Raw genomic sequence first — 26,404 nt, 5'->3', positions numbered from 1 at the left:
ACTACATCATCCATTATGACCTTACTTGTGGTAGAAGATAGTGAAGTGTGTGCGTAACAACACAGAGGTTAGCTCACTGGTTCAAGCTTCCCTCGTTTGTGTGTGTGTTTCTGTAAACACTCATGCACATATATATTATAGACAACTATTTATATAAAACATACACACACACACACACACATTATATGTATTTACATTTGTCATATAAACAAATAAATAACTTTTATTGTAGCCTTATGGCAAAATTTGTAGAGCATCAAATATTATTGATGTGGAGATTTAGAAAGAGGTAAAAACAAATTTCTGTGACCACATCTTCTAGATATATGCCAATGATTTTGGCAATGAAGGGAACATTCCAGATAATTTCAGTTCTGTAGGGGTATAGCAGAATTCGTAGTAGTTCCCTGAACATTCTCTTAACACATTCTTATTCTGATTGTTATAATTTCAGAACAACCACCTTCCTTGCTAATTACATCTCCCAGATAACAAAAGCTATCAATTGCTATTTGTGGACCCTCTAATCATTTAAGAGACTGTTTCTTATAGTGTGTACTAAAAAACCCGTTTAAAGTGGTACTCCAGCATGGCTGCAGTCAAATGACTGAAATAAGTAAAAGAGTAAGCAGTGGGGTTGATTCGTCCAACCAAAATTCTTCAAGGCAGTGCTCCAGCAAGGCCGCAGTCCAAAGATTGAAAAACAAGTAAAGATACAAGGACAGATGGACGGACCCACACACACACATATATACACATATATATATATGTGCTTTTAGAGCGATTGTTTCTCTGTTGAGTGTTGTCTTTCCCATTGTTAAAACGAACAATTGGGAACTAAAAATAAACTGGAGAGAGTTAGCGTGAAACAATTGTGGTGTTATGACTTTAAGGGCTAAACTCTCTCCACTGACGTCAGAAGTTGACCAGCTTAGCTACACACCATATTGTACTTACAAGTCATTATGTTTGAAATGTATGAGTTTAGGCTTCTTTAAATTGCACAGAATATAGTAATGTAACAATTAGTTTGCAGAGGAAATGGTTTAGTAAACTAAACGAAATACTTTAGTCACTGATATTTCTCTTAGATAGTTTAATTGTGAACAAATCAATGAAAACTATTGACTAAATTCAATGAAATGTCTCTCGACAAAGCTGATCTTAGTTTCAATGGAGGCAGACTATTTTCTTAACTAATATTTCATCAACCAGACAAATATCAAGTGTATACATATTTATGAAGTCTTGGACATAATCACATTCTCAATCATATTGAAGGAGAGGAAGCAATCTCGAGGGTCTTTTAACTGGTGTCAATTGGAAGATATTAACACAACACTGTAAAAATAGTCCTTCAAAGTATTATGTATTTGCTTATATTGTTGCAAGAAGCAACAAGCAACAACTTCATTTTGATCAGGATCACTTGCTAAGTATTCCTCATTTCTGGGTTCCAAATTGCCAATGTTGAATTTATATTCCATCCTTCGAAGGTCAACAGGAACTGATCAGTTTTGGTTAAGTTAATTGATGACAGCACTCTCCAACTAAGTAAATGGCCAGAAGCTTAATCAAATTTAACTACCAAATGATTCCGCATCTTGTCGTAGAGTCAAGTAGGTTGTCTTTCATAGATATGGAGAAACAGATTTTGTTGGGGGATTCATTAAAGGAAATATTATTTCACTAAAATGAAGAAGGGAGACAGATGGAGAAGTTATATAATTAAGTGAATTTAATGAATTAACCACAAGGTTTGCTCAAATATTTACTGATTGTCCATAGTAAGGAGAATGTATTTGCTTTGAATTAGATATGAGAGAGGCTTCAAGTATCCTGATCTTTCCTGAGGAGAAATGCCTAGAGGTATTTTATGAAGCATTTCCTGGGAGGAATGCCTCTGGGCATTCACTCAACGTGTTAAAAATAGAAGTTACTCTCAAATCAAATCTGCCTACTATCTTAAAAAGAAAGAAGGACATACTGGATAATTTAGTCAAGATACCCCTATAAAGGGATAGTCAGACTTTCACTACCTTGATACCTGTGCTAAGGGTTGATTTGGGTCTAAATGACAACTATGTTCTCCTGTAGTTTACTTCTAGGAAGTCATTTGTGTGTGTGTGTGCATATGTGCTTGTATACATACATACGCATGCACGTCCATACATATACATATATATATATATATATATATATATATATATATATATATATAATTGATTAAGTAACCAGAAAATGGTTTTAGTATTAGTTATTATTTCGTACGGCAATTTCAACCTATCCTGCTACTGTCCCTTATGGGAGGGACTCCATGCAACAGGTTGTGTTACACCCATTATGCAGTCTGGGTTACATCAAGTACATCCATACATAAAGTGGTGTCTGACTTAAAGATCCTGAGTTTGGGGCAGTCGTGCTGTTATTTGCGGAATTCCTAAAATAGATCCAATGGAAATATATCCTGACTGCGGATAACACCAGGTAGCCCAAACCGTGGCAGTGCTTTACTCAACACATCAGCACACTAACTGACGTATACTCATTAGGCCAAGATATTACATATATATGTGCGTGTGTGTGTGTGTATATATATATATATATATATATATCATCATCATTGTTGTTTAACGTCTGCTTTCCATGCTGGCATGTGCCAGTAAGGTGACACAGGCAATGTTCACACTTGAATGGTGCTTTTTACGTGCCACCGGCATGGGAGCCAATCTGTGGCCCTGGTAATGATCACACTCGGATGTGCTTTTAACATTCCACTGGCACAAGTGCCAATCAGGCAGTACATATATACATATATATATGTCTTGTAAGTGCATGTGTTTGTTAGTAAATATATATATATATATGTATATATATATATATATATATATATATATATATATATATATATATTTATGTATATGTATACATATGTACATGTATATGTGTGTGTGTATACAAGTAAATATATTTATGTGGGTGTCTATAGGCATGTATATATGAGTATATATGTGTGTGTGTGTCTGTGTGTACATGCGTATATGTGTTAGTTAAATAATACTTAAAGCTTATCACATAAACAATGTTAAATGGAATACTTTTGTAAACATTATTTTGAAAAATAATGATAAACTTGTAACTGAGAATCATATTATAGATTTGTTAGTGTTTCTGATAACAGAACACAACTCTTTTCACAATTACAATAAAGATAGGGACACTTATGCAGCAGAAACTATCATTATTTTTACTTTCAATATACTGTTTAACAATGTATACCAATTACAAATGACGACACACACACACACACACATAAACACAAACATACGCACACAAACACGAACATATATGCATAAACACATACATAAACACAGAGATATATTTATATACACCCAGATATATTCTGCTCTTTGTTTTTGCCATTTTCCTGCTGTCTTAATTATATTATTGAATGTAATGCGTTTCCTTTTTTCATACATTTCAGACACAATATAGACTCTATCATTATGTCATTAAGATAGACTGTATGTTACGGAGTCTATTATAGTATCGCTTCATGATGAATCTTTAAGATACGGTGTATCCAGTAGCTGAGCTGTTAAAATATATTGTATTGTGTTTAGTGCAATTTCAATTGCTGACGATCCGTAATCACACTTCATATTTAATGGGGTTTCAGTGTGTGTGTGTGTGAGAGAGAGAGAGAGAGAGAGAGAGAGAGAGAGAGAGAGAAAGAGAGAGAGAAAGAGAGAGAGAAAGAGAGAGAGAGAGAGAGAGAGAGAGAGAGAGAGAGAGAGAAAGAGAGAAGTTATTGACTTTCAGTTGCAATGTTTATAGAATAGACCAGGATATAGGGTGGATATAAAAAAATGTGGGCTACATCCCACTGCCCCATTTTATTTTTAATTTAAAAAATTTTTGTTTCAGAATCCCCCATTTTTGAGTATGGAGATTTTGATTCTGCAAAACAAAATAGCACTTTAAAATTCTAATTCCCCCCCCCCCCCCAATTCTTCAATTTTCACTTTGTTCAGTAATTTTATTGTGCAAAATACAAAGAAAAATATGGAGATTATGATACTGAAAAATAGAAAAAATTTTAAATGCCATTTTTTGGCAGAATCAGATTCTGTAAAAAAAAAAAAAAGATGAAAGGGGATGCGGTCCACATTTATGACCACCGATGTCAAATCTCATCTTGTCTTCAAAGAATACCAAGTATGATAGACTCTGCTATAAATAGCTTTTACTGGTATTTCTTAGAACTGATTCCAGTGCCATATTTAAACTGGTTCTCTGTTTGTTATAATGATGAGTTTTCCAGCTGATCCGATCAACAGAACAGTCTGCTTGTGAAATTGATGGGCATGTGTACCCTTAATGTAGTTCTCAGGGAGATTCAGCATGCCACAGAATGTGACAAGGCTGACCCCTTTGGAATACAGGTACTACTCATTTTTGCCAGTTGAGTGAACTGGAGCAACATGAAATAAAGTGTCTTGCTCAAGAACACAATGTGTCGCCGGGAATTGAACTCACAACCTTATGATCGTGAGCCAAAAAACCCTAACCCCTAACCAAATGCCATATATTTCTTATTTAACATATGTTGTTAATTATTATTTAGCTTCAAATTGGTTCTCTCAAAGCAAACCTGTAATCAAATATCTTCCACCTAATGGATTCTGTCAATGAAATAGTTTGAGGGGATTTGAGGGCGATTGCGTTACTGTTTTTGCTTGAGTGATCACATACTTGTCCCCTTTTAGACTCGCAAAAAGAAAAAAAAAACATTTCTTTATCACAAATGTTCAACAAAACTTTTAGAAGGAGAAATAAAAATTTGGCTATGTTTTTATTTTTTAGAAAAGCCTTTAATATGAAGCTTAGTTAAAATGTAATTCTACATGAGATTTGAAACAAGGTTTTAGGAATTTCACTTCTCCAAACTTTTAGTTAGACACTGGGGTGGGAGGACTATCAAGAACAGAATAAATATTAGTCTCAAATTTTGGCTCAAGGTTAGCAATTACATCAACCCCAGTATTCAACTGGTACTTATTTTGTCAACCCCAAACGGATGAAAAGCAATCTCGACCCTGACAGCATTTGAATTTACAAAGTAAAAATGGACAAAATGCTGTGAAGCATTTTGCCTGGTGCGAGAATGATTTTATCAACTCACTGTCTTAGAATCAACACTATCAACATTGGCACAAGGCCAGCAATTTCAGGGGAGGGGTTAAGTCGATTACAATGACCCCAGCGTTCAACTGGTATTTATTTTATCAAACTCTGAAAGGATGAGAAGTAAAGTTGACTTCAACAGAATTTGAACTCAGGACCTAAGGACAGACAAAATGCCACTAAGCATTTTTCCCAGCATGCTAACCATTCTGCCAGCTCGCCACCGTCAACACTAAATATTGACAATAAATCTATGAGGATGGAAATAAAAAAGGGGAGGAAGTGGTGGAGGTAGTGGTGGTGGCAGTGGTGGTGGTGGTGGTGGTGGTTTATTATGTTACTGCTGTTACTGATGCGTAATAGGAATGGTAAATTGCTTCCACAAATAATAAAAAATAAAACAGAAAAGATCCATTACATAATTAGAAACATGAAAAGAAAACAAGAACAAAAGGAATAAACTAATAAAACCATTTAATAAAAAAAATCATTATATAAATGATTGTACAGACACACAGACACACATGAACACACTCACACACACTCGTACCATATCGGTACAAACACACACAGACACACAGACAGACACATATGGGTCCAATTTGTTTTGTACAACTATGAAGTGGGTTGATTAGCCTGCAGATAGGTTCTCTATGGAAGCTGCACATAACAATCATTGCTAATTCATCCAGTTGTCGTGGCCCTCCATCGGTTATGATGACGAGGGTTTCAGTTGAGCGGATCGACAGAACAGCCAGCTTGTGAAATTAACGTGCAAGTGGCTGAGCACTCCACAGTCAAACGTGTACCCTTAACGTAGTTCTCGGTGGAGATTCAGTGTGACCCAAAGTGTGACAAGGCTGGCCCTTTGAAATACAAGTACAACAGAAACAGGAAGAAAGAGTGAGAGAAAGTTGTGGTGAAAGAGTACAGCAGGGTTCACCACCACCCCCTAGTGCAGCCTCATAATAAACACTCACAATGCCCAGTCTGGGAATCAAAACTGTAATTCTATGACCTTGAGTCCACTGCCCTTACCACTGCCCTCACCACTGCCCTCACCACTGCCCTCACCACTGCCCTCACCACTGCCCTCACCACTGCCCTCACCACTGCCCTCACCACTGCCCTCACCACTGCCCTCACCACTGGGCCATTGCCCTGTCTATTATGTGTTGAATATTATGGCTGGCCATAACCACAAAAGGACCAAACACTCAATAAAATATTCCATTCTGAAATGAAGGCATGTGTCAGCATGGGTGGTGAGCTCACTGAACACCTGTTGCTAGAGGTGCCCATTATTGTCACATCTGTGCAAAGAGTGTAGATTCCTAGCAGGACTCAACAGCTACATCTTGTACAGCTCATGTTTAAGAGAACAGTCAACACATACTCATACACGGCCATATCATTTAATTTTATGTTAATATGTTTTAGAAAATAAGAATGGTTAAAAACTCCATAACTACACTTATATAATTGATTGTAAATGAAACCAAGAATATGACGAGGATGTTGACAAGTATGATAACAACCATTGTATAATATGATAACGATTACAATTATAATCATCTTTATCATCATGCCAGTCGCTGTGTTGACAATGAGGTCTACGTTGATAAAACTTGGATTGTTGATGAATGCAGTCAAGTGTAGTTGTATATACAGACAATGAAACAAGAACGAGTGGAACCTTGAAGTAACGAAGTTAGTACAAGGATACACAAATATCAAACACACTCTCACACACAGACATTAAACACTCACACGCACAAACACATATTCACACACACACACACATTACTATGAAAGCATATACAGCATCTGGGTGAAAGATAAACTTAATTAATTTGACATACAAATTTGTTGACTACAATGAAAATCTGTCCTGGAATATATGTCAGTATATTTGTATATGTCCGGTGTTTGTGTGTATTTTGTTTTCCCTGTAGGCGTAAAGAATGGATAGATACAAGATGGGGAGACGGGGATGGTGGAATCAATTTCGGTTTCTTTCTCCAAAATAATATTCTGTATTTAATGAGAAAAAAATCTTTATCTTGTAAAACAAATTTCTAGCAAGAGAGAGGTTAGAAATGTATAGAAATATTTCATTCTTAGGTCATATTGATAATAGTTTTTTTTTTAACCCCACACCAGCGCCACCTACCACTATATTGTCTATAATAATAATATAGGAGGATTTCACCAATCAAAACAACTCACAGCCAATAAATAAATACATAATCAAATGAAAATAAAGTGTTTGTTGTTTATCTTCCCTCTTTTGTTTTAATAATAATAATGATGATGACAACTACCACCAACACTGCCACCATCTCCACTACCACCACCACCACCACCATCACCACCACCATCACCATCACCATCATCATCACCATCATCATCACCATCATCATCACCATCATCATCACCATCATCATCACCATCATCATCACCATCATCGTCAGCAGTGATGATAATAAAATTTTATGCGTTGCTGTAGTTTCCTTTGCACAGACGTCATTATTGGGTGAGATTCATCTGGAACAATGCTGGTATCTCTTTGTATTTATGACACAATGTTAACGAGTGTCATTTTATAGACTCAATAGAACTTACAGATATGAATATCAACCATTCCAAAACGAAGTAGTTTGTTAGTTGATATGAATTTAATATAATCTACTCTACCTCCCCCTCTCTCTCTGTTTCCCTCTCTTTCTTTCTTTACCTCTTGGGTGTACACATAAACACACAAACACACATGAACATTATACTCCAGAACTTGCTGACTCCAAACTATCTCCATCTAAACATACCCAATAAACCTATCAGATGTTCTTAGCACTTCCGATTTAGCTCACCCATTCTCCAAACAAGACGCATTATTTAAACCAAAACTAGCGACCTTCATCAACCTCTGTCCTCGTTAACTTTCTTCTCTAATTTACAACAATTACAATCAAACATTAGTAATTATCTTTCCAATTATTTCTACCTGAACACGTATATACTCTTAATTGCTTTTCTTTTACTTGTTTCAGCCACTGGACTGAGGCCATGCTGGGGCACAACTGGATATAGTATAGCCTATTGAATAACTAATTCACATTGTTGCAGTAGAACTTATATAGTTTTTTGATAATAGTCACTTTCTTTTCCCACCATAATTTTGGTCCCAAGAAGTACACTATGGCACTATGTTAGATATTGATTATTGTTTTTTTTTTTTTTTGTTTCATAAATAATAAAGTCATTTCCATTGAGCGCATCTCAAAAATATGTTCTAAGCACAATTAACAAACACGTAGAGACCCCCTTCGGTCATGACTGACCATGGGATTGTACCTAGAAAGTTACCCTCCCAGGCACAAGTCCGGGCAAGGTTATTTATGGAAGACCAACAGTCACCCCATGCATACCGGCCTCCCCTCTCCATTCCACCAATGTTATCCAAAAGAAAGGCACAGAGGCCGATACAGCTTGGCACCAGTGATGTTGCAACTTATTTCTACAGCTGAATGAACTGGAGTAACATGAAATAAATTGTTTTGCTCAAGAACACAACACGTAGGGTTAGGGTTAGTCATCCATATATACAGGTATGTCCTTTACGGCCATGCCTCTCACTCCTTCTCCCAGCTGAGGTTTTGCAGGCACCAGTGCTGTGTAAAATGCACTTGTGCTGGTTGCATGTACAAGGCACACAGCACACCCTGTAAAAGTGGTTGGTGTTAGGAAGGGCATTCAAGCATAGAGGTCATGTCAAAACAGACAATTGGAGCTTGGACAGCTCTCCAGCTCCTATCAAACTGTCCAGCCCATGCCAACATAGAAAAACAGACTTTAGATGATAATGATGATTTCATGAATCTCCAACCCGATTCCGGGCTGGTAGGCCAACAGTATTAAGTTCAGAACAACAGATGCTATGCTCCAAACAAGTTCACTTAACAACCAGCAGAATCTACTGACACATAGGAACAGACTGGGCAGCGAATTACCATATCTAAAATCTCAGTAACATATAAAACACTCCCAGAAATTATCTCTAAACATTGTTATTCATATTAGAAGTCAGTTTACTGCATATTTAAACTACATCTTGTTTTAGGTTAAAAGTTTTAGTAAATATTTTTCCTTTTTCTAGTTGTAAAAGAAAGACAAGAAACTTATTCTTGCATTTATTTTTCACATACCCCTTTTTCTACTGTAACACCTCAGCCATGAAATATCACAAAATTAATATTCATTCAACCAAGCCGACTAAGACAAATAAAGTACCCAAGGTCCATTATGTGAAATCCCAAAGGATGCTTGAATTGATGTTAGGGCCAAAATCTGAAGGCAAAAATCACTAACATTAAAACTCCCAGGACCCATACTTCTCACGGATGAGTTATTTTAACACTTTAAATATCTTTCTATAATCTTTCTTTTCTGTCTCAACAGAGAAATAATTCCGTTCTGCAATAACTCAATTGAATCTGTCGAGATATAAAACCTTGAACATTTACCAAAATGTAACAATTGGGAATATTTACACTTTTATATTCACTTGTACAAGAATTCATGAGGTATGATAGACGCCTCATCCCACTCTTTTATTTCTAATGAGTTATATTAGAAAAGATCTCAACTGTAAGACCGAAAATATAGTATAAAATAAAAAAGAATTGGTTTTATACATAAATACTGAAGAATTATCATGGAAGCCGTTCAGTGAAATAGCCAAAACAATTTGCAATTCTGATTAAGTTTTCCAGCGCTGATATTTTTCAAAATATTTTATCAACAGACCCATCAAAATCTTTCTATCAATACCAAGAAATGATCACTTTTATTTATTTCTTTTTCACTTGCTTTTGTTATTGTTTTATACATCGTATTTGTTTCTTTTGTTTTCACTTAGTCGTCTTAATTCATTGTGGATGTAAACAAATGTTGGCACCATTTTGCTATTCATGATATGCAGAGAGAGAGAGAGAGTAGTAACAAAAGAGCTAAACTGTTTAGACTGCTAGTATGAGGTAAAAAGGAGAGAGAAGGAAATAAAGAGAGGATAATAGAGAGAAAGAGATGAGGGATGAAAATAGTGAACAATATTGAGAGAAGTTAGAAATTAGGAGAAGCAAGATAGGAGAGAGAGAGAGAGAGAGGAGTGAATTGATGAGAAGGTGATACTTAACAAGTAAAGGAGAGAAAGAAAATGGCAGAAAAAGAGAGAAATGATATTTGTGAGAAAAAAGAAAAGCTGTAGAATAATATAGAAGGAAGCAAAAAAAAAAAAAAAAAAAGAGAGAGATGTAAAACATGGTAAGGTAGAGACCTTAGGTTATTTATTTCTCACTATTTCTGAAAAATGAAAAGGATTGATAATCAATTTATTGATAGCTTTGATGTTCAAGAATAAGACAATGATTTAAAGGTGATCTCTTACAGTAAGAGTCAAAAAGAAGAAAAGAAAAACTATTCAAAGTTAGCCTCTCATTGCAAGAGTTAAAAATGCAAAGAAAGTTAAGTTTCTCTCAACACAAATCAAAATGTGAGTGTGTTGAGTATCTAAAGTTGCTTGAGCTAGAGTCAAATTTAAACGAGTCAAATTTAAGGAAAGAGTCAGTGGTCAACCCCGCTTCTCTCTCTCTCTCTCTGCTTTCTCCTGTTACCAGTTATGGCTTTGCTGAAGTAACTGTTTATATAAAAATACATTTTTGCAACAAAGAGATACTTTTCTGGGAAACAAAAAAGAAACCTGTTGTTAACCACATAAGATGGAACCAGCAAATAAAACAGGATCTTCGTTCTTGAATGGTCAGAAAACAAAACTGAGGATAAAACAGTTGAAGCTAGCAGCAATTCTAATTAGACAGGCATTGATAGAAACTGACAAATAAAACAGAAATAAAATACAAAGGTTGTCGTGAGGGTTTCAACTCCTCTTCATCTCTTCAATAATTAGTAAAGGATTTCAAAGCAATTTAATTTCACAAGAAATTTAATAAGATATTCTTTAATGCTTTCACTAAAACAAAAGCGAAGAAAGATTTTTTTTTTTCTCCCTATTTTCCTATATATTGAAATCTTAACTTCAGAAAACATCTGATGAAGATAATATCTGATGATATCAACAGTTCTCTTTTTAAAAATAATTTAATGAGTTTTTTAAAATATATTTTTTAGGCCAATTATTATCTTTTGTTTTTCACTTGTTTCAGTCGTTAAACTGTGGCCATGCTGGGGCACTGTCTAGAAGAAATTTTAGTCGAATGAACTGACCCCAGGACTTATTTTTAAGCCTGGTACTTATTCTATTGGTCTCTTTTGCTGAACCGCTAAGTTATGGGGATGCAAACACACCAACACCAGTTGTCAAGTAGTGGTGATGGGACAAACATAGGCAGATACACACAGACAGATACACACACACGACAGGCTTCTTTCAGTTTCCTATTTCTTTATTGCCCACAAGGGGCTAAACACAGAGGGGACAAACAAAGACAGACAAAGGGATTAAATCGATTACATCGACCCCAGGCTTCTTTCAGTTTCTGTCTACTAAATCTACTCACAAGACTTTGGTCAGCCCGAGGCTATAGTAGAAAATACTTGCCCAAGGTGCCACACTGAGACTGAACCTGGAACCATGTGGTTGGGAAGAAAGCTTCTTACCACACAGACACACCTGAAATATTTTGAATATCTGTGCTAACAAGATAACCAAGTAGTTTAAGTTATGAATCAACAGATCATGTGATGGGTATTGAAATATCTGACTGGAATTCTATTGTGTGTCTTCATTTATTTTGCTTAGGACAGGGAAGAAGAAGAAGACTATTCTGTGTAAATGTCTCAGTTCATTGAATTTATGAAGAAGTACCAAATTCTTCAGTGCTGCAATAGATCAATGTCTACTTAACAGAACAATACATGAAGTCACGAACCATCTCTACAAGCATTCAGCCTCAAATGAACTCACAAAGCAGTCATTAAACCAACGTTCTACAACGAAGGCGATCTGAAAATTTAGATGCTTCAAGAGGTTAGTTGAGGTTCCATGAGAAATAGTGATAAATATGTTAATGATATGCAAATACATTTTTGAATAATTTTAGTGTTCATTCTGTTTTTTAAATTTTATTATAAATGCTTGACATATTTGAAATGCTGACATCCGTAGGTGGTAAGGAAACTTTCATTGGAAAATAACATTGATAAGAAATTGTATGGAAATTTGGTTTATTCAAGGCCTTCGTTAGATAGAAATTCTTGAATTTTCTTAGTGCCTTCTATTAGATTTAGCAGTGCTAAAACTTTTTTTGATTTATTTTATCTCTTACGAAATTTAATATGAAACAGAAAGAAAATGATTAACAGTGATATATATAAACATGTTTATATTGTGGTTCCCTGAAACATGGAATATACTCCAAGAGTCCTACTAGAGTAAAAAGGGCAAATAATGCTGTTCTAAATGTTCACCCAACATGTTAGAAATAACAGCAAAATTTATTCTCAAATCTAAAAAATGGACACATTGATAAATATATCCCAAGATATACTGACAACAAATATTAGATGATTGATGGCTGGAAGATCTGTGCATAGATTCCCCACCCCACCCCACATCAACAAGAATGATTTGGAAATTAATTACAACAATCTTCTGTAATTGTAGAATAGTTTCCTGTTTTAAATATCACCTATGAAATGCATAAAATTCCTATTTGGTTTCAAGAACTTTTGAGAAAACAAGACAGACAGAGAATTAACCCTTTAGCATTCAGATATCCCTTCCAAATGTAAAACTTATAAATTCACATTGTTTTGAATTAATTATGCATTATATTGTAGCTTTGAAATTTCAATGATGTGATTGTATATTTTCAGAATGACATTGAAGGGTAGGTATGAGAGCCCAGATCTGGCTGGTTTGAATTTAAAATAGGTAGAATACTCAGGCCTGATATGGCCTCTTTAAATGCTAAAGGGTTACATAACATAAGAGTAATTTGTGACTTACTGTTTTGGTTCCTAGATTTGAAATGGCACACTGTAAAACTGCTTGTTCCCCAGTATTTACTGTAACATTCTGAGGCCTTGGTAAAAATAGTGGTGCTCCAAGTTTGTTAGTTTTGGGGTCGAAAGCTGAAAGAGACCAAAAAAAATTGTGATAAAAGATCATGGAAAATAAGAAGTAAATAATTTATATATCAATTTCACATATTACGTATATATGTATGTATGGAATACACATATACATATATGTATACTACGTACATATGTACATAAATGTAATACATCACACAAACCCACTAATAAACCTTTAACAAATTAATAACCCACAACCCCGGGACCAATGCAAGAAATACAAACACCACAAGAATAACACGTACAACCAATGAGCAAACGCATTCACTAGACAACACACCAGTGGAGACACACACAGATATATGTATGTATATATTTATATGCACACACATCACTATAATACTGAGTTGTAACTGTTTCACCTGAAAATTGCAATGACATGTAACTCAAGTTACAAAAAAAACTCTCAACTGCAGTTTCAAAAACAGCAAAAAATCCCGAATCCTCTACATGTATTGAGCACTCTTTTATCAAGCAATGAATAAAATATGTTTTTTGAGTCAAAATTTCTGAGCATTGGTTTTCAAGGTTACAAAAACAACAGAGTTTAAAAGCAAAACACATGACCGGAAAGCTTGATCAGAAATTGTTCATTTACAGCATCTTTACACGTGTTTCAGTGAAGATTGTAAAGCTGAATTATGTAGCCTGACCTTACACAAATATTACATCTTCGCATCATCAAAGTAACATACACACAAACATATACACATATACTTTACTGTGTGAATGTTCCTTTGTACATGTGATATTTCACCATTACCAAATAACTTGTATCTTAATGTCGTGATCTACAGATTTGTAGGATGATATCAGACTATTAGATATTACAAAAAGATATTAAAACATTTATAAGACTTGATGGAATTGTCTTACGCTAGAAATATAAGTTGGATAATTAATTTCTAAACTGTTTAAATCATTTTTCTTCAAGATATTGCGAAATGTGTAAAAGTTGTGAAACATTAGCAACAACAACATGTCAAGGAACAAGTAATAAGACAAAAATAGTAAACTCTGTTAAGATTAATCAATATCATCTGCAGAAAATCAATGAAGGTCATCTTCAAGAGACATTTCTGCAGGTTTACTAGCTTTCATCTCTATGATAATTCCCTCATGACTGTTATCTAACTATCTCTCTATCTACACACACACACACACAAATATGTTACATGTGTACATACATTATATATATATATATGATTAGATACGTATATGTATGTGTGTATATTTATATGTATATATATATATATTTGTTTTGCAAATATATATATATATATATATATATATATATATATATATAGATAGATAGATAGATATATGTGTGTATATTTATATGTATATATATATATATTTGTTTTGCAAATATATATATATATATATATAGATAGATAGATAGATATATGTGTGTATATATACATATATATATATATATATAGATATATGTGTGTATGTATACATATATATATATATATATATATATATATAGATAGATAGATAGATAGATAGATAGATATATGTGTGTATATATACATATATATATATATATATATATATTTACATGTACATATATATATATATATATATATATATTTACATGTACATATATATATATATATATATATATATTTACATGTACATATATATATATATATATATATATATTTACATGTACATATATATATATATATATATATATATATATATATATATATATGTATATATACATGTGCACATGTATATATGTATATATATATATATATATATATATATATATATATATATATATAGGTATCTATCTGATATGACAGCTTGGTTATTGTCTGACTTTCTCTGTCTAGTTGAATCTAAACTAACTGGCTTTAAGCTGAACTTATTAAATCATTGAAGTCCAGTGTAGTTCTATATTCTATATTTTATTCTTAAACTATTAATGTAGAAACAACAATAATAACAACAAAAACATTTTTTTTTAATGTTCTTCTCTTTGATGTTTGCATATCAGATGTATGCATAGCAGACTGTTGATATTCCCATAACCACACAAAGATTCAAAGATACAGACACGCACATCTACATACACAAAAAACATGCACACATACAAACATAAACAAGCAGACACATAAACACATACATATGCAGAAACTTAGATGCATTTTATGAAAAAATATTGAACTCATTAGTCTTAAGAAAATTATGATCAATTTTTATGTTTCTTTTAATTATATTTTTACATTTGCTCAAAGAAACTCTAAAGGCATGAAAGTGATAGTTAAGGAATACTAAGAAATATTAGTAGATATAATACATAGGTGGCCTAATGGTTAAAAGGTTTGCCTATAAATGCTGGGTTCCTTGGTTTGATCTGTCTATATGGTAACCTAGGTAAATATATTTTACTGTGACATTAATTAGACTCAAGCTCTGGGAGAAAAACTGAATCAATGGAAACTGTGCAGAAGCCCTCCAAATGCACTGTACCTGTAATTCGTGGTCACAGTCTGTTTCAGGCCGATTCTGACAGAGAATTATCATAAGGGTACAAGAGTGAATAGGATGTTCAGTCACTGATATTCTGATGGGTCAACAGTTCAAATTGCTGAACACCCGGAATGTTCTTTTTAGAAACTAATATTAGTAAATGGAGGAATAAATTCAATTGATAATAGTTTCTTTAATATAATCCTTTGACAGTCTTTCAAGAATTAATTATAATCATAATGGCTTCGTAGATAGGCATGAGGCCAAAGATAGATGAGTCAATTTAAATGACCCCATTATTCGACAGGTGGTCCAATATTTAATCGGCCAAGGAAGGAAGAAAGGCAAAGACGATCTTGGCAGGATCAGAATTCAAAATATGCAGAGGTATATAAAATACAGAAGTTTGTTTGGTCGGCAAACAATTCTGAAAATGGAACAAAATAGACGTATCTGCATTGCTATATGTAAATAATAGAGAAATAAGTACTAGCCACATCCATGGATTGAGCCCCAACGAACAAAAGCTTGCATGTATAGGTGCACCTACAGACATACATATTTGCACAATATACATACATACATATACATTTATGCGCACATATATATATAAACACACTTGTGTATATGCATATATGTGCACAAACATATATATATATATATATATATATATATATATATATATATATATATATATATATATACACACACATTCACACACACACACACACATGCACACATACGTGTGAAAACAATTTGGGAGGGGATTACCAAAAAACATCAATTTAAGAGATGGTGATGAATTTGGCACAAATGCGAGAATGGTTAGCGGCCACATGGGTTGACTTTGCTTTTAAATCTCCTGGGATTGATAAAATAACAACCAATTATATGGAAGCAAGCATCCATTCTGCATTCCCTGCACTGAAAAAAAAAATTGTTTTTCTGCCAAATCAAAAGAAATTACTCTTTGTCAAATAAAATTAGTTCTGATAAAATTTCATGTACTTCTACTTCAGCAAATAAATTTGTTGTTTCTATTCCCAAAATAAATAGATTCATATACATACGTATATATGCATGAACACACACACACACACACGAATGCATATATATATATATATATATATATATATATATATATATATATATACAAAAATAAGAGGAATGACCAGCAAAAGTGGACTCCTATATGCTAGAAATAGATGCCGAATCATCTAACCACGAAGAAATATGTTCTCAGTAAAAAAATTAGCGACACAACAGACTGTAAAAGAACAAAACAAATGAAAAAAATACTAAAAAAAAAAAAAACGATTAACCTACGTACCATGGTTTTACCTGTTCAAATTTACGTAAGTAAATATCTGCAGGATCATCAGCGTAGTCTGTCGATTTAGGAATATAATTTCCAGAACTAGACATAAGACGTCCACCCGAAATGGAGCACGTGTAGAGTTCTACAAATTACATTCTGTGTATCCCTTCAAATGTCTTCAATATGGCGCGCTAAGGCCGGAAATAACTCTGCAGTTGATAAATTTTTGCAGCTAATTTGCCAGTTTGAGAATATTATTTAAAATTTATTAATAAGAGTAGAAATTAATATTAATCAATTAAAACCAGTGGTCTAGCATATTAAAAAAATCCGAAGATTAAATTTATATTACATACAAAAATAAGAGGAATGACCAGCAAAAGTAGACTCCTATAGATGCCGAATTATCTAACCACGAAGAAATATGTTCTTAGTAAAAAATTAGCGACACAACAGACTGTAAAAGGGCAAGACAAATGAAAAAATACTGGACGTCTTATGACTAGTTCTGGAAATAATATTCTTAAATCGACAGACTACGCTGATGACCCTGCAGATATTTACTTACGTAAATTTTAACAGGTGAAACCATGGTACGTAGGTTAATCGTTTTTTTTTTTATAATTAATTGTTTTCCATTGAAGTCTCTTTTCGAAAAACTATTTCTCAAAATATCGTTTATAACACTCATTTTAAAAAAGGTTACTTTTATATAAAAACACACGTGTAAGCGTCTGAGTAAATTGCATCTGAGTCAATTTCAACAAAACGGAAAAATAACGTTAGTCAAATTAATTTAAGATTAATTAGCTACTTCTGAAATAAGAAATATAATATAGATAATATTTTTGTTTTCAAAACACTCCAAAAATATAATAGTGCAAACAGATGTTTTGAATAAAAAAAAAAATTCATACTTACCGCCAGTTTATTTCGACATTTCAGTTGGCTAACTCAGGAATTATGGGATTGCTTTTGTTCGGGTCAGAACGAGGTTAGCAACAAGTCTACACTAACAAAGAGACAGAGAGGGGGTCACGTGGTCTTCTCAAAGCAGACGTACGAGTCAGTGAGAGAGGGGGAAAGGGAGGCAGAATATTTTGAAAACACCTGGACGGGGCTTCTTTGAAACAAAAGTAACTATTTTATCTAATTTTCGATGATATGGATAAAAAAAATCAAAGAATGCATGCATGCAGCGCATACCTTGCATGCTTGAGAGTTCACGCCCCTGATATTTATATATATATATATATATATATATATATATATACATATATATATATACGTATATATGATATATATATATATATATCTATAATACACAATTTATATATGCATACAAACACACATATATATACGTATACATACACACACACATATATATACATACATATCTCATCATCATCGTCGTTTAACGTCCGCTTTCCATGCTGGCATGGGTTGGATGGTTTAACTGAGGGCTGGCGAGCCAGAAGGCTGCTGATCTGGCAAAGTTTCTAGAGCCTGGATGCCCATTTTAACTCCAACAACTCCGAGAGTGTAGTGGGTGCTTTTACATGCCACTGGCACGAGGGCCGGTCAGGCGGTACTGGCAATGACCATGCTCAATGGTGTTTTTTATGTTCCTCCTGCATGGGAGCCAGTCTGGCGACACTGGCAATGACTATGTTTGAAATTTGTTTTTCACGTGCCACTGGCACATGTGCCAGAAAGATAACGCTGGCAATGATCACACTCGAATGGTATTTTTTATGTGCCACCAGCATGGGAGTCAATCAGTGGCCCTGGCAACAATCACGCTTGGATGGTGCTTTTAACACTCCACTGGTGCGAGTGCTTCCATTACTGGTTGTGTATCTTTGTGAACTACATCTGCCACATTACAAAGTAATTTCAACTCTCCAGAAACAGCTGTCAGACCTGTAATACCGTGTTTTCTCTCCTTAATGCTGTGTGTCTTTGAACTCTGCATAAGTTTGCTCTTTTGATATAGAAGTATCTATATATTTATGCTTGAATATTTATCATCTGAAAATGTTCAGTCTTTGCTTTTTGTCTACATACACGTATACATGTATGTATATTTTGTATATCAAGCCAAACAGTTTTATTTGTCTATTTGCATCATTATCTCTATACATACATACATAGACACATACATTCATTCATACATACATATATATACATACATACACATGTATATGTATGTACACATACATACATATATATACACACTATTAACATATATATATATATATATATATTCATATATATATATATATATATGTGTGTTTGTGTGTGTATATGTGTATGTGTATATGCGTGTATATATACACATATATATATATACATACATACACACGCATACACATTTGTTTGTATGTGTGCATTTATATATATATGTATATGTGTATGTGTATGTGTATATATATATTTGTACTATTCTTTGTCTTATCTCTTTAAATATGATTGTTTTTTGGATGTTTTCTTTTTCCTTAATAGAAATGGAAACAAATTTATCTTCAAAATTTATTTTAAATTACATTCTTTTTAAAGAAATATCTAAATATTTTTTCATGTGCACTTTTATTATTATTATCATTATTATTATTATTATTATTATTTACAAAATAACATTGTCATTCAACTTTATTATTAGTGAAAGTTAACAAAACAACAACAACAACAACAAAAAGCTGATTTTGAAGAACATCAAGTTGTCAATAGCAAATCTTACATTTTTGGCTGAATCTTTTCTTGTGTTCTTCCAAGTCACAAACATAGACACAAAAATATATGAAACCAATATAAAATAAATATTGATTTCTTCCGACTAATTCCAAAGAGATAGGTATAGATAAGTGACTCTAGAGGAATGAAAAGCTAAATCAGTTTGACTATTAGCAGTGAAATTAGAAATTTTAGCATTGAAGAACCAAAGTAATTAAAGGAAATAATTGCTAGAGTACCAATAATTATAGCAAAGCATTCATCTGAGTATTATTTAGCTCAGTTAATTGTATTACCTGCAGTAAATATTGTCTGTGTGTAGGTAACTAAATCTATACACATTTAAGTAAAGTACAGATTACTGAGACAATTAACCTCCTTTTCTTTGGTCCTGGTCCCAGCTTTGCAGTTTAATAAATATATTATTTCTCAATCCTTTTAAGAAACTTTAACCCTTTTGTTACCAACCCAGCTGAAACCAGCTCTGGCTCTGTGGTACAAATCTCTTGTTTTCATAAGTTTTGAATTAAAATCTTCCACCAAACCTGAGTCACAATTTATGTTCCTAACACTAGCTGAATGATAACTAAGTCATTTTACTAAATTCTTTGTTATATTTAAAGTAATTGAAAGAAACACAGAGCATCTGAAAATAAATACAGTAAGGAAAGGGTTAATATTGTAGAATGTATGTAGTAAAAGAGAATGATGGATTCTCCCATCAAAGATGATGTACAAGTGTTCAGCTTTTTGCCGAACGACAGGCACCAATGATTTCTTCATAGTGGTCAAATGTATCTGCTGTATGTGGGCTCACTTCTTCCATCAAATTGATATTACCTGAACAGGTGCATAAGTGTACCACACGTCTGGTGTTGAAGTGATCAGAGATCAATATAAGATGAAATGTTTTGCTAAAGAACACAGTACACCATCTGCTCTAGGAATTGAACCCATGATCTTGCATGCAACACCCTAACCACTAGGCTGTGCACACTTGATAGTAAAACACAATATATAGAATATATATAGTAAAAGGTGTGAAGGTACGTGGCTTAGTGGTTTGAGTAATAAGCTAATGGCTGTAAGGCCATGAGTTCATTTCCCAGCAGTGCATTGTGTCCTTGGGCAAGACACTTTATTTCATGTTGCTCCAGTCCACTCAGCTAGCAAAAATGAATTGTACCTGTATTTCAAAGGCCCAGCTCTGTCACAGCCTGTGTCACACTGAATCTCCCTGAGAACTATGCTAAGGGTACATGTATCTGTGGAATTCTCAGCCACTTGCATGTTAATTTCCTGAGCAGGCTGTTTCATTGATCAAGTCAACTGGAACTCTTGCCATCATTGTAATTGATCGAGTGCCAGTTTAGTTTTAGCATAAAGGTACTTGTTGTAAAATGGTTAAAAATATTGGTGCCATACCTTAAAAGTACATATCATGCATTGACACCAATTAAAAAAATATGAATATATGCTGGAATAACGCATCTAAGTGTGATTGGAATCTATACCAATTTAAAAATAATGGCAATAAAAGCAATAAGGTTAATAGTGTTGCAATTTCATACTAGTCTAGCAGTAACTCAACTTAAAAGTACAGCAATATAATAAAAAAACTAGGTTTTGTTAAGGATATTAAGTATATAAATTATGCTATCATCCACCTTAAATATATTTTGAAATAAAACTAACCACGCTTTGCTTCTCAATTTTAAATGCCATCTTTGTATATAGTTCTACCGTGAATGCTTACATATAAGCATAGTTTTAGCAGCAGACAGAACTCTTGAATTATCAATAATAATGATTCCTTGCCTAGGTATGGGGCCTTAGATATAACAAGGAAGAAAAAGGAGATGTAGGAACACATCTTTTTCTCCACAGCATTATTTATGTAAGATGGAATTAAATAGTTCCAGATGGAATTGGAAACTTGGTTACAGACAAAGTTCACCAGGAGATTAGAATATGAATTAATGGCTAATATATATACAATAAAACAATTCCTGTTTGAGAATACTTTTAAGTAAATAGAAGACCGGCTTTCTTTGTCTGGTCATAAGAATTCAAAGTTGGTATTTCTATGAAATGGAAATCTTATAGTTACATGTTAAAGGCATAGATATTGAAATTTAAATCATTATGATGACTGGAAAGTATATTAAAATATTCACAGTTTCTTCCTGTATGCACACACACAAACACAGGGGGAGACTGTCGTATCACATACTCACACCACGAACACAGGGGGAGACTGTCGTATCACATACTCACACCATGAACACTCACCTTTATCTGCATAAGACTACTCTTACTCTAATCATCCAAAGAATAGTCTCTATTCTAATTCTAAACCAGATATCATCAATTAATAATAATAATAATAATAATAATAATGATAATAATAATAATAATAATAATAATAATAATAATAAAAAAGAAGCCAGACATAGTCTTAATTGAGAAAGCAAACAAACTATGCTGGATCATAGATATAGCATGCCCAACTGACAACAAGGTATGCGATAAGGAAGAAAGAAAAGTTGAGAGCTATGACAGGTTAGCTTGGGAAGTTAAGCAGTTGTGGTCGATGGAAAAGGTGGTAGTAACACCAATAATTGTTGGAGCCCTGGGAACAGTGAGTAAAAGTCTCAAGAAGTACATGGAAGAAATAGGGGTTGCAATAAAGGTGGAGCACTTGCAGAAAACAGCACTGCTTGGAACCGCTCGAATATTCTGGAAGGTGTTCGAAAAATAAGAGAGACGTAGTAGGGGAGCATCATAGCCATGTGTTGCGAGGAATTATTTGAGGTTTGAATAATTCACCTCTGGAAACAAGGGTGTTTTGTTCATCATCCTAAAACAAACCTTATTCAGGGACCTTTTGAACATGATGGGCTATTTGGCTGGTCATGATGAGTATATTGGGCTTCATATATTTGCATACCAGTGTTACTTTGATGGCATGTGCTGCCCTCTCACTCAATAGTAATAATAATGATAACAATAATAATGATATTAAATAATAATGGAGTTATTGTATACAGTGCTCAAGTGCATGTAGCCTCACCTCATCAGAAAAAGTAGCCAAAAGCAGCTAAAAGTGGCTAGTTAATCTCTAAACAATTATTTTTCCTTCAGCCAGAAAACACTATTTGTTGACCAGAACAATGATCAAAGATGTTCTACTTACGAACATTCTGTCTATTCATGGATGCATTTTAGAACTATACTGTCTAACATAGCTTTTTCCTGTTTTAGGATAGTAAAATGTGATTTGGAGGTGATTTGGCTGCTATTTCTAGCAGATGTTTAACTAAATAGAGGTTTAAATCTGTGAAATGAGGGACGCCTTATCTAATACTTAAACATTGTCACAAGAGAAATAATATTGGACTTTGTCAGAGATGAAACCTGAAATGTGAAACACCAAACTAAATAATACTATAATATATTAAGCATGGCATCTCATTTTCTTTGTTACACCTGTCTCTATTGCTAAACTTACCATTCTACTAGCATTCTATTGGTCAATAAAGCAAATCTAAATAAAGAAATAAAGAAAAATTAGGTATCACTGATTGTTTTGTTATTTTTTTTTTAGCTGATTGCTTCAGATGTCAGCTCTGCTAATTTCAAAAAAATCAAAATGGAACAAATTCTTTATTTCGATGTTTTCAAACCTTTGGTATTTAGTTGCTTATTTGGTCTTTAAACACATGGCTCAGCTCTTTTGACTATGTCTTTTGATAAGTGAACAATGAATGAATTAAGTTTCTATGTAAAATCAAATCTGTCACGAGTAACAAAAAATGTATCAGAAATATAGCCAAACATATATATCTATGTATGTATGTATATATATATATATATATATATGTGTATGTATGTAAGTATATATATATATATATATATATATGTATGCCAGTGGCACGTGAAAAGACATTCGAGCGAGTTCATTGCCAGTACTGCTGGACTGGCCCCTGTGCAGGTGGCACGTAAAAGCACCCACTATGCTCTCGGAGTGGTTGGCGTTAGGAAGGGTATCTAGCTGTAGAAACTCTGCCAAATCAAATTGGAGCCTGGTGTAGCCATCTGATTCACCAGTCCTCAATCAAATCGTCCAACCCATGCTAGCATGGAAAGCGGACGTTAAACGATGATGATGATGATGATAATGATGGTACTATAAAGCTGCACCCTAAACAAAAAAGCCCTTGCTCTGCTATAACCTATTTATAACAATTCATCTTCATTGTGAACGTTTTGTATCAAAATCGCTGACATGGCCGATGACAGTACTGCCTGATTGGCACTTGTGCCAGTGGAACGTTAAAAGAATATCCGAGAGTGGAGTGTAACCAGCCCACTTATTAGTACCCCTCATTCATTGGACAATAGACTTTGCTTGTGAAGGCCTAATGAGGTAAGTGAAATCAAAATCAAAATCGCTGACATGGCCGATGACAGTACTGCCTGATTGGCACTTGTGCCAGTGGAATATTAAAAGCACATCCGAGTGTGATTGTTGCCAGGGCCATGGATTGGCTCCCATGCCGGTGGCATGTAAAAAGCACCGTTCAAGCATGATCATTGCCAGCGTCGCCTTACCGGCACATGTGCCAGTGGCACCTGAAAAACAACATTCGAGCGCCAAACCGTCCAGCCCATGGAAAGCAGATGTTAAACGATGACAATGATGATGATGATGGGATTTGTCTCAAGGAAGATTTCTCTCACACCTGATCTATGCTGCAGTCCAGTTTCTAGCATTATATTTTGAATACCTACGACCCTTGGAGATATTTAGTTAATCTTTGAAGAATTAAGATTCTGATGTCGTGACACTAAAACAGTATTGATTTCGGTTTGGAGCTGTTTCTCTTATTGCCGTTGTGACTCTTGAAAAAGGATAAATGTCTCACTCAACTGTCTTTCTTTTGACACCTAGCATTTTCAGGTGTTACACTTGTGTGTGAGAGATAAACATCTGTCAGTTTATGTTTTTCAATTTTAATGTTTCAATTTACAGACAAGTAACTCATAAAAAGAAGTAATTATAAAATAAAAGATAAAAAGAAATTATATTAGCCTGAGAGAGAGAAAGAGAGAGAATGAGTCACAGACAGGATACTTGCTCAACAGATTAATGCCATTATGTTAATTAAATTGTGCCTTATCTCCAGCAAAGGTATTTAGAATTTTAAAATTACCTCTTAATTGTCCATATGATGTAAGTATAAAATGATACCATGAAGAGGAATACCAAGAAACTGCCACAAGCAATATTACCACAGTATGTTGAATGACTGTTATTGTTCATTAAGAAATCCTGTGATAAATTAATTGCATTAATGATTGTAGAGCCACCATGTTACTTTTGAGGGCTTCTTTTGTTTTCACAGTTGCAGCAGAATGTGGCTGAAGAACAGACAAGATAATAAATTTCATATAACTAGCTGAGACCCACCCGCTACAATCTTTCCCTATCCTGGCCTCAATAAATGGTTAACACTGGCAATCTCAACCTAAAGCAGACAGAAATACACCACCTCTAATATTGCAATTCTTCTTATAGGCTTAATCTTTTGAAATTCAATGGACTGAAATTTGTATTGAAGCGGGAGCGAGATCTTTCAACCACTGAATATATTGAAATGTGGGATACACTCTAGTAGATGGTAACACAATGGGGTAACTGGTTTATCGTTGGAGAAAAATGAATAGTTCACCAATTCTAATAGCATAAATACACCAACTATTGCTGGCCTGACACTACAAGAAAAGTTAAATTTCCCTTTTGGCATTGTAGTCTCACCATTTCAAACACAATTGTTTACACTACAAAATATATCTAATAGCTGCCTGTCCAAAGGATTCGAGCTTTAATGGTGCATGAATTATTTGTTTATCTACAAAATGATCAGCTCAAAATCATCACAAGCTGAAATCAAGAATTCCAATATATTTCTTTTGTCTATGGTTTCTGGTTCAATATCGCAACAAATAAAAAGAAAACTAGGAAAAGAAAATGACAAATGGCCAATAAATATAATGAATTGTCAGAAAATATTTTTGTTACTAATATAGGTCAATTGTTTTTATCCCCCCCTCTCTCTCTCTCTCTCTCTCTCTCTTCCACTCTCCCTTCTACTCTGTTTTTAGAGAGAAAATGATTTGGCACAACCAACAATAGTTGTTGAATGTATCAATCCAAAGTAATTCTTTTTAATTCTGTTAAACTCTGTGATTAAACCTCTGGCATTTTCTCAACATGTTTCTTCATGCAAGAAAACACAAATAATAAAAAAGAAGAAAGAATACTGTTGAGATTTTCAGAAGTTGTGTTGTATTATTAGGTTCATAAAAACATTGGAAGTCTCTCAATTGGTTTTGTGTTGCAATATATATTTACTTAACCATTCATGGATCAGTAGAGAGGAAAATGTTGAGTGTATAAGATACTGGACTGCATGGATCATGAGTTCAAATTTAGCTGTATCTCAAGTTAACACATTAAAATCT

General features: G+C 33.8%; 1 protein-coding gene across 6 annotated transcripts in view; it reads right to left on the bottom strand.

Annotated features, from left to right (window-relative positions):
- LOC106876447 (cell adhesion molecule 2) overlaps nucleotides 1-26,404 on the bottom strand; it is an 877,233-nt gene that overhangs the window by 259,890 nt on the left and 590,939 nt on the right. For all 6 annotated transcript variants that reach the window (XM_089360683.1, XM_089360685.1, XM_089360682.1 and 3 more), the window contains exon 2: nucleotides 13,214-13,338. In XM_089360683.1, coding sequence (XP_089216809.1) covers nucleotides 13,214-13,338 — 125 coding nt within the window. The remainder of the gene's footprint in view (nucleotides 1-13,213; nucleotides 13,339-26,404) is intronic.

The sequence above is a fragment of the Octopus bimaculoides genome, chromosome 12, assembly GCF_046866305.1.
Source record: "Octopus bimaculoides isolate indiv1 chromosome 12, ASM4686630v1, whole genome shotgun sequence".
NCBI lineage: Eukaryota > Metazoa > Mollusca > Cephalopoda > Octopoda > Octopodidae > Octopus > Octopus bimaculoides.
This window is presented reverse-complemented; position numbering and strand designations above follow the sequence as displayed.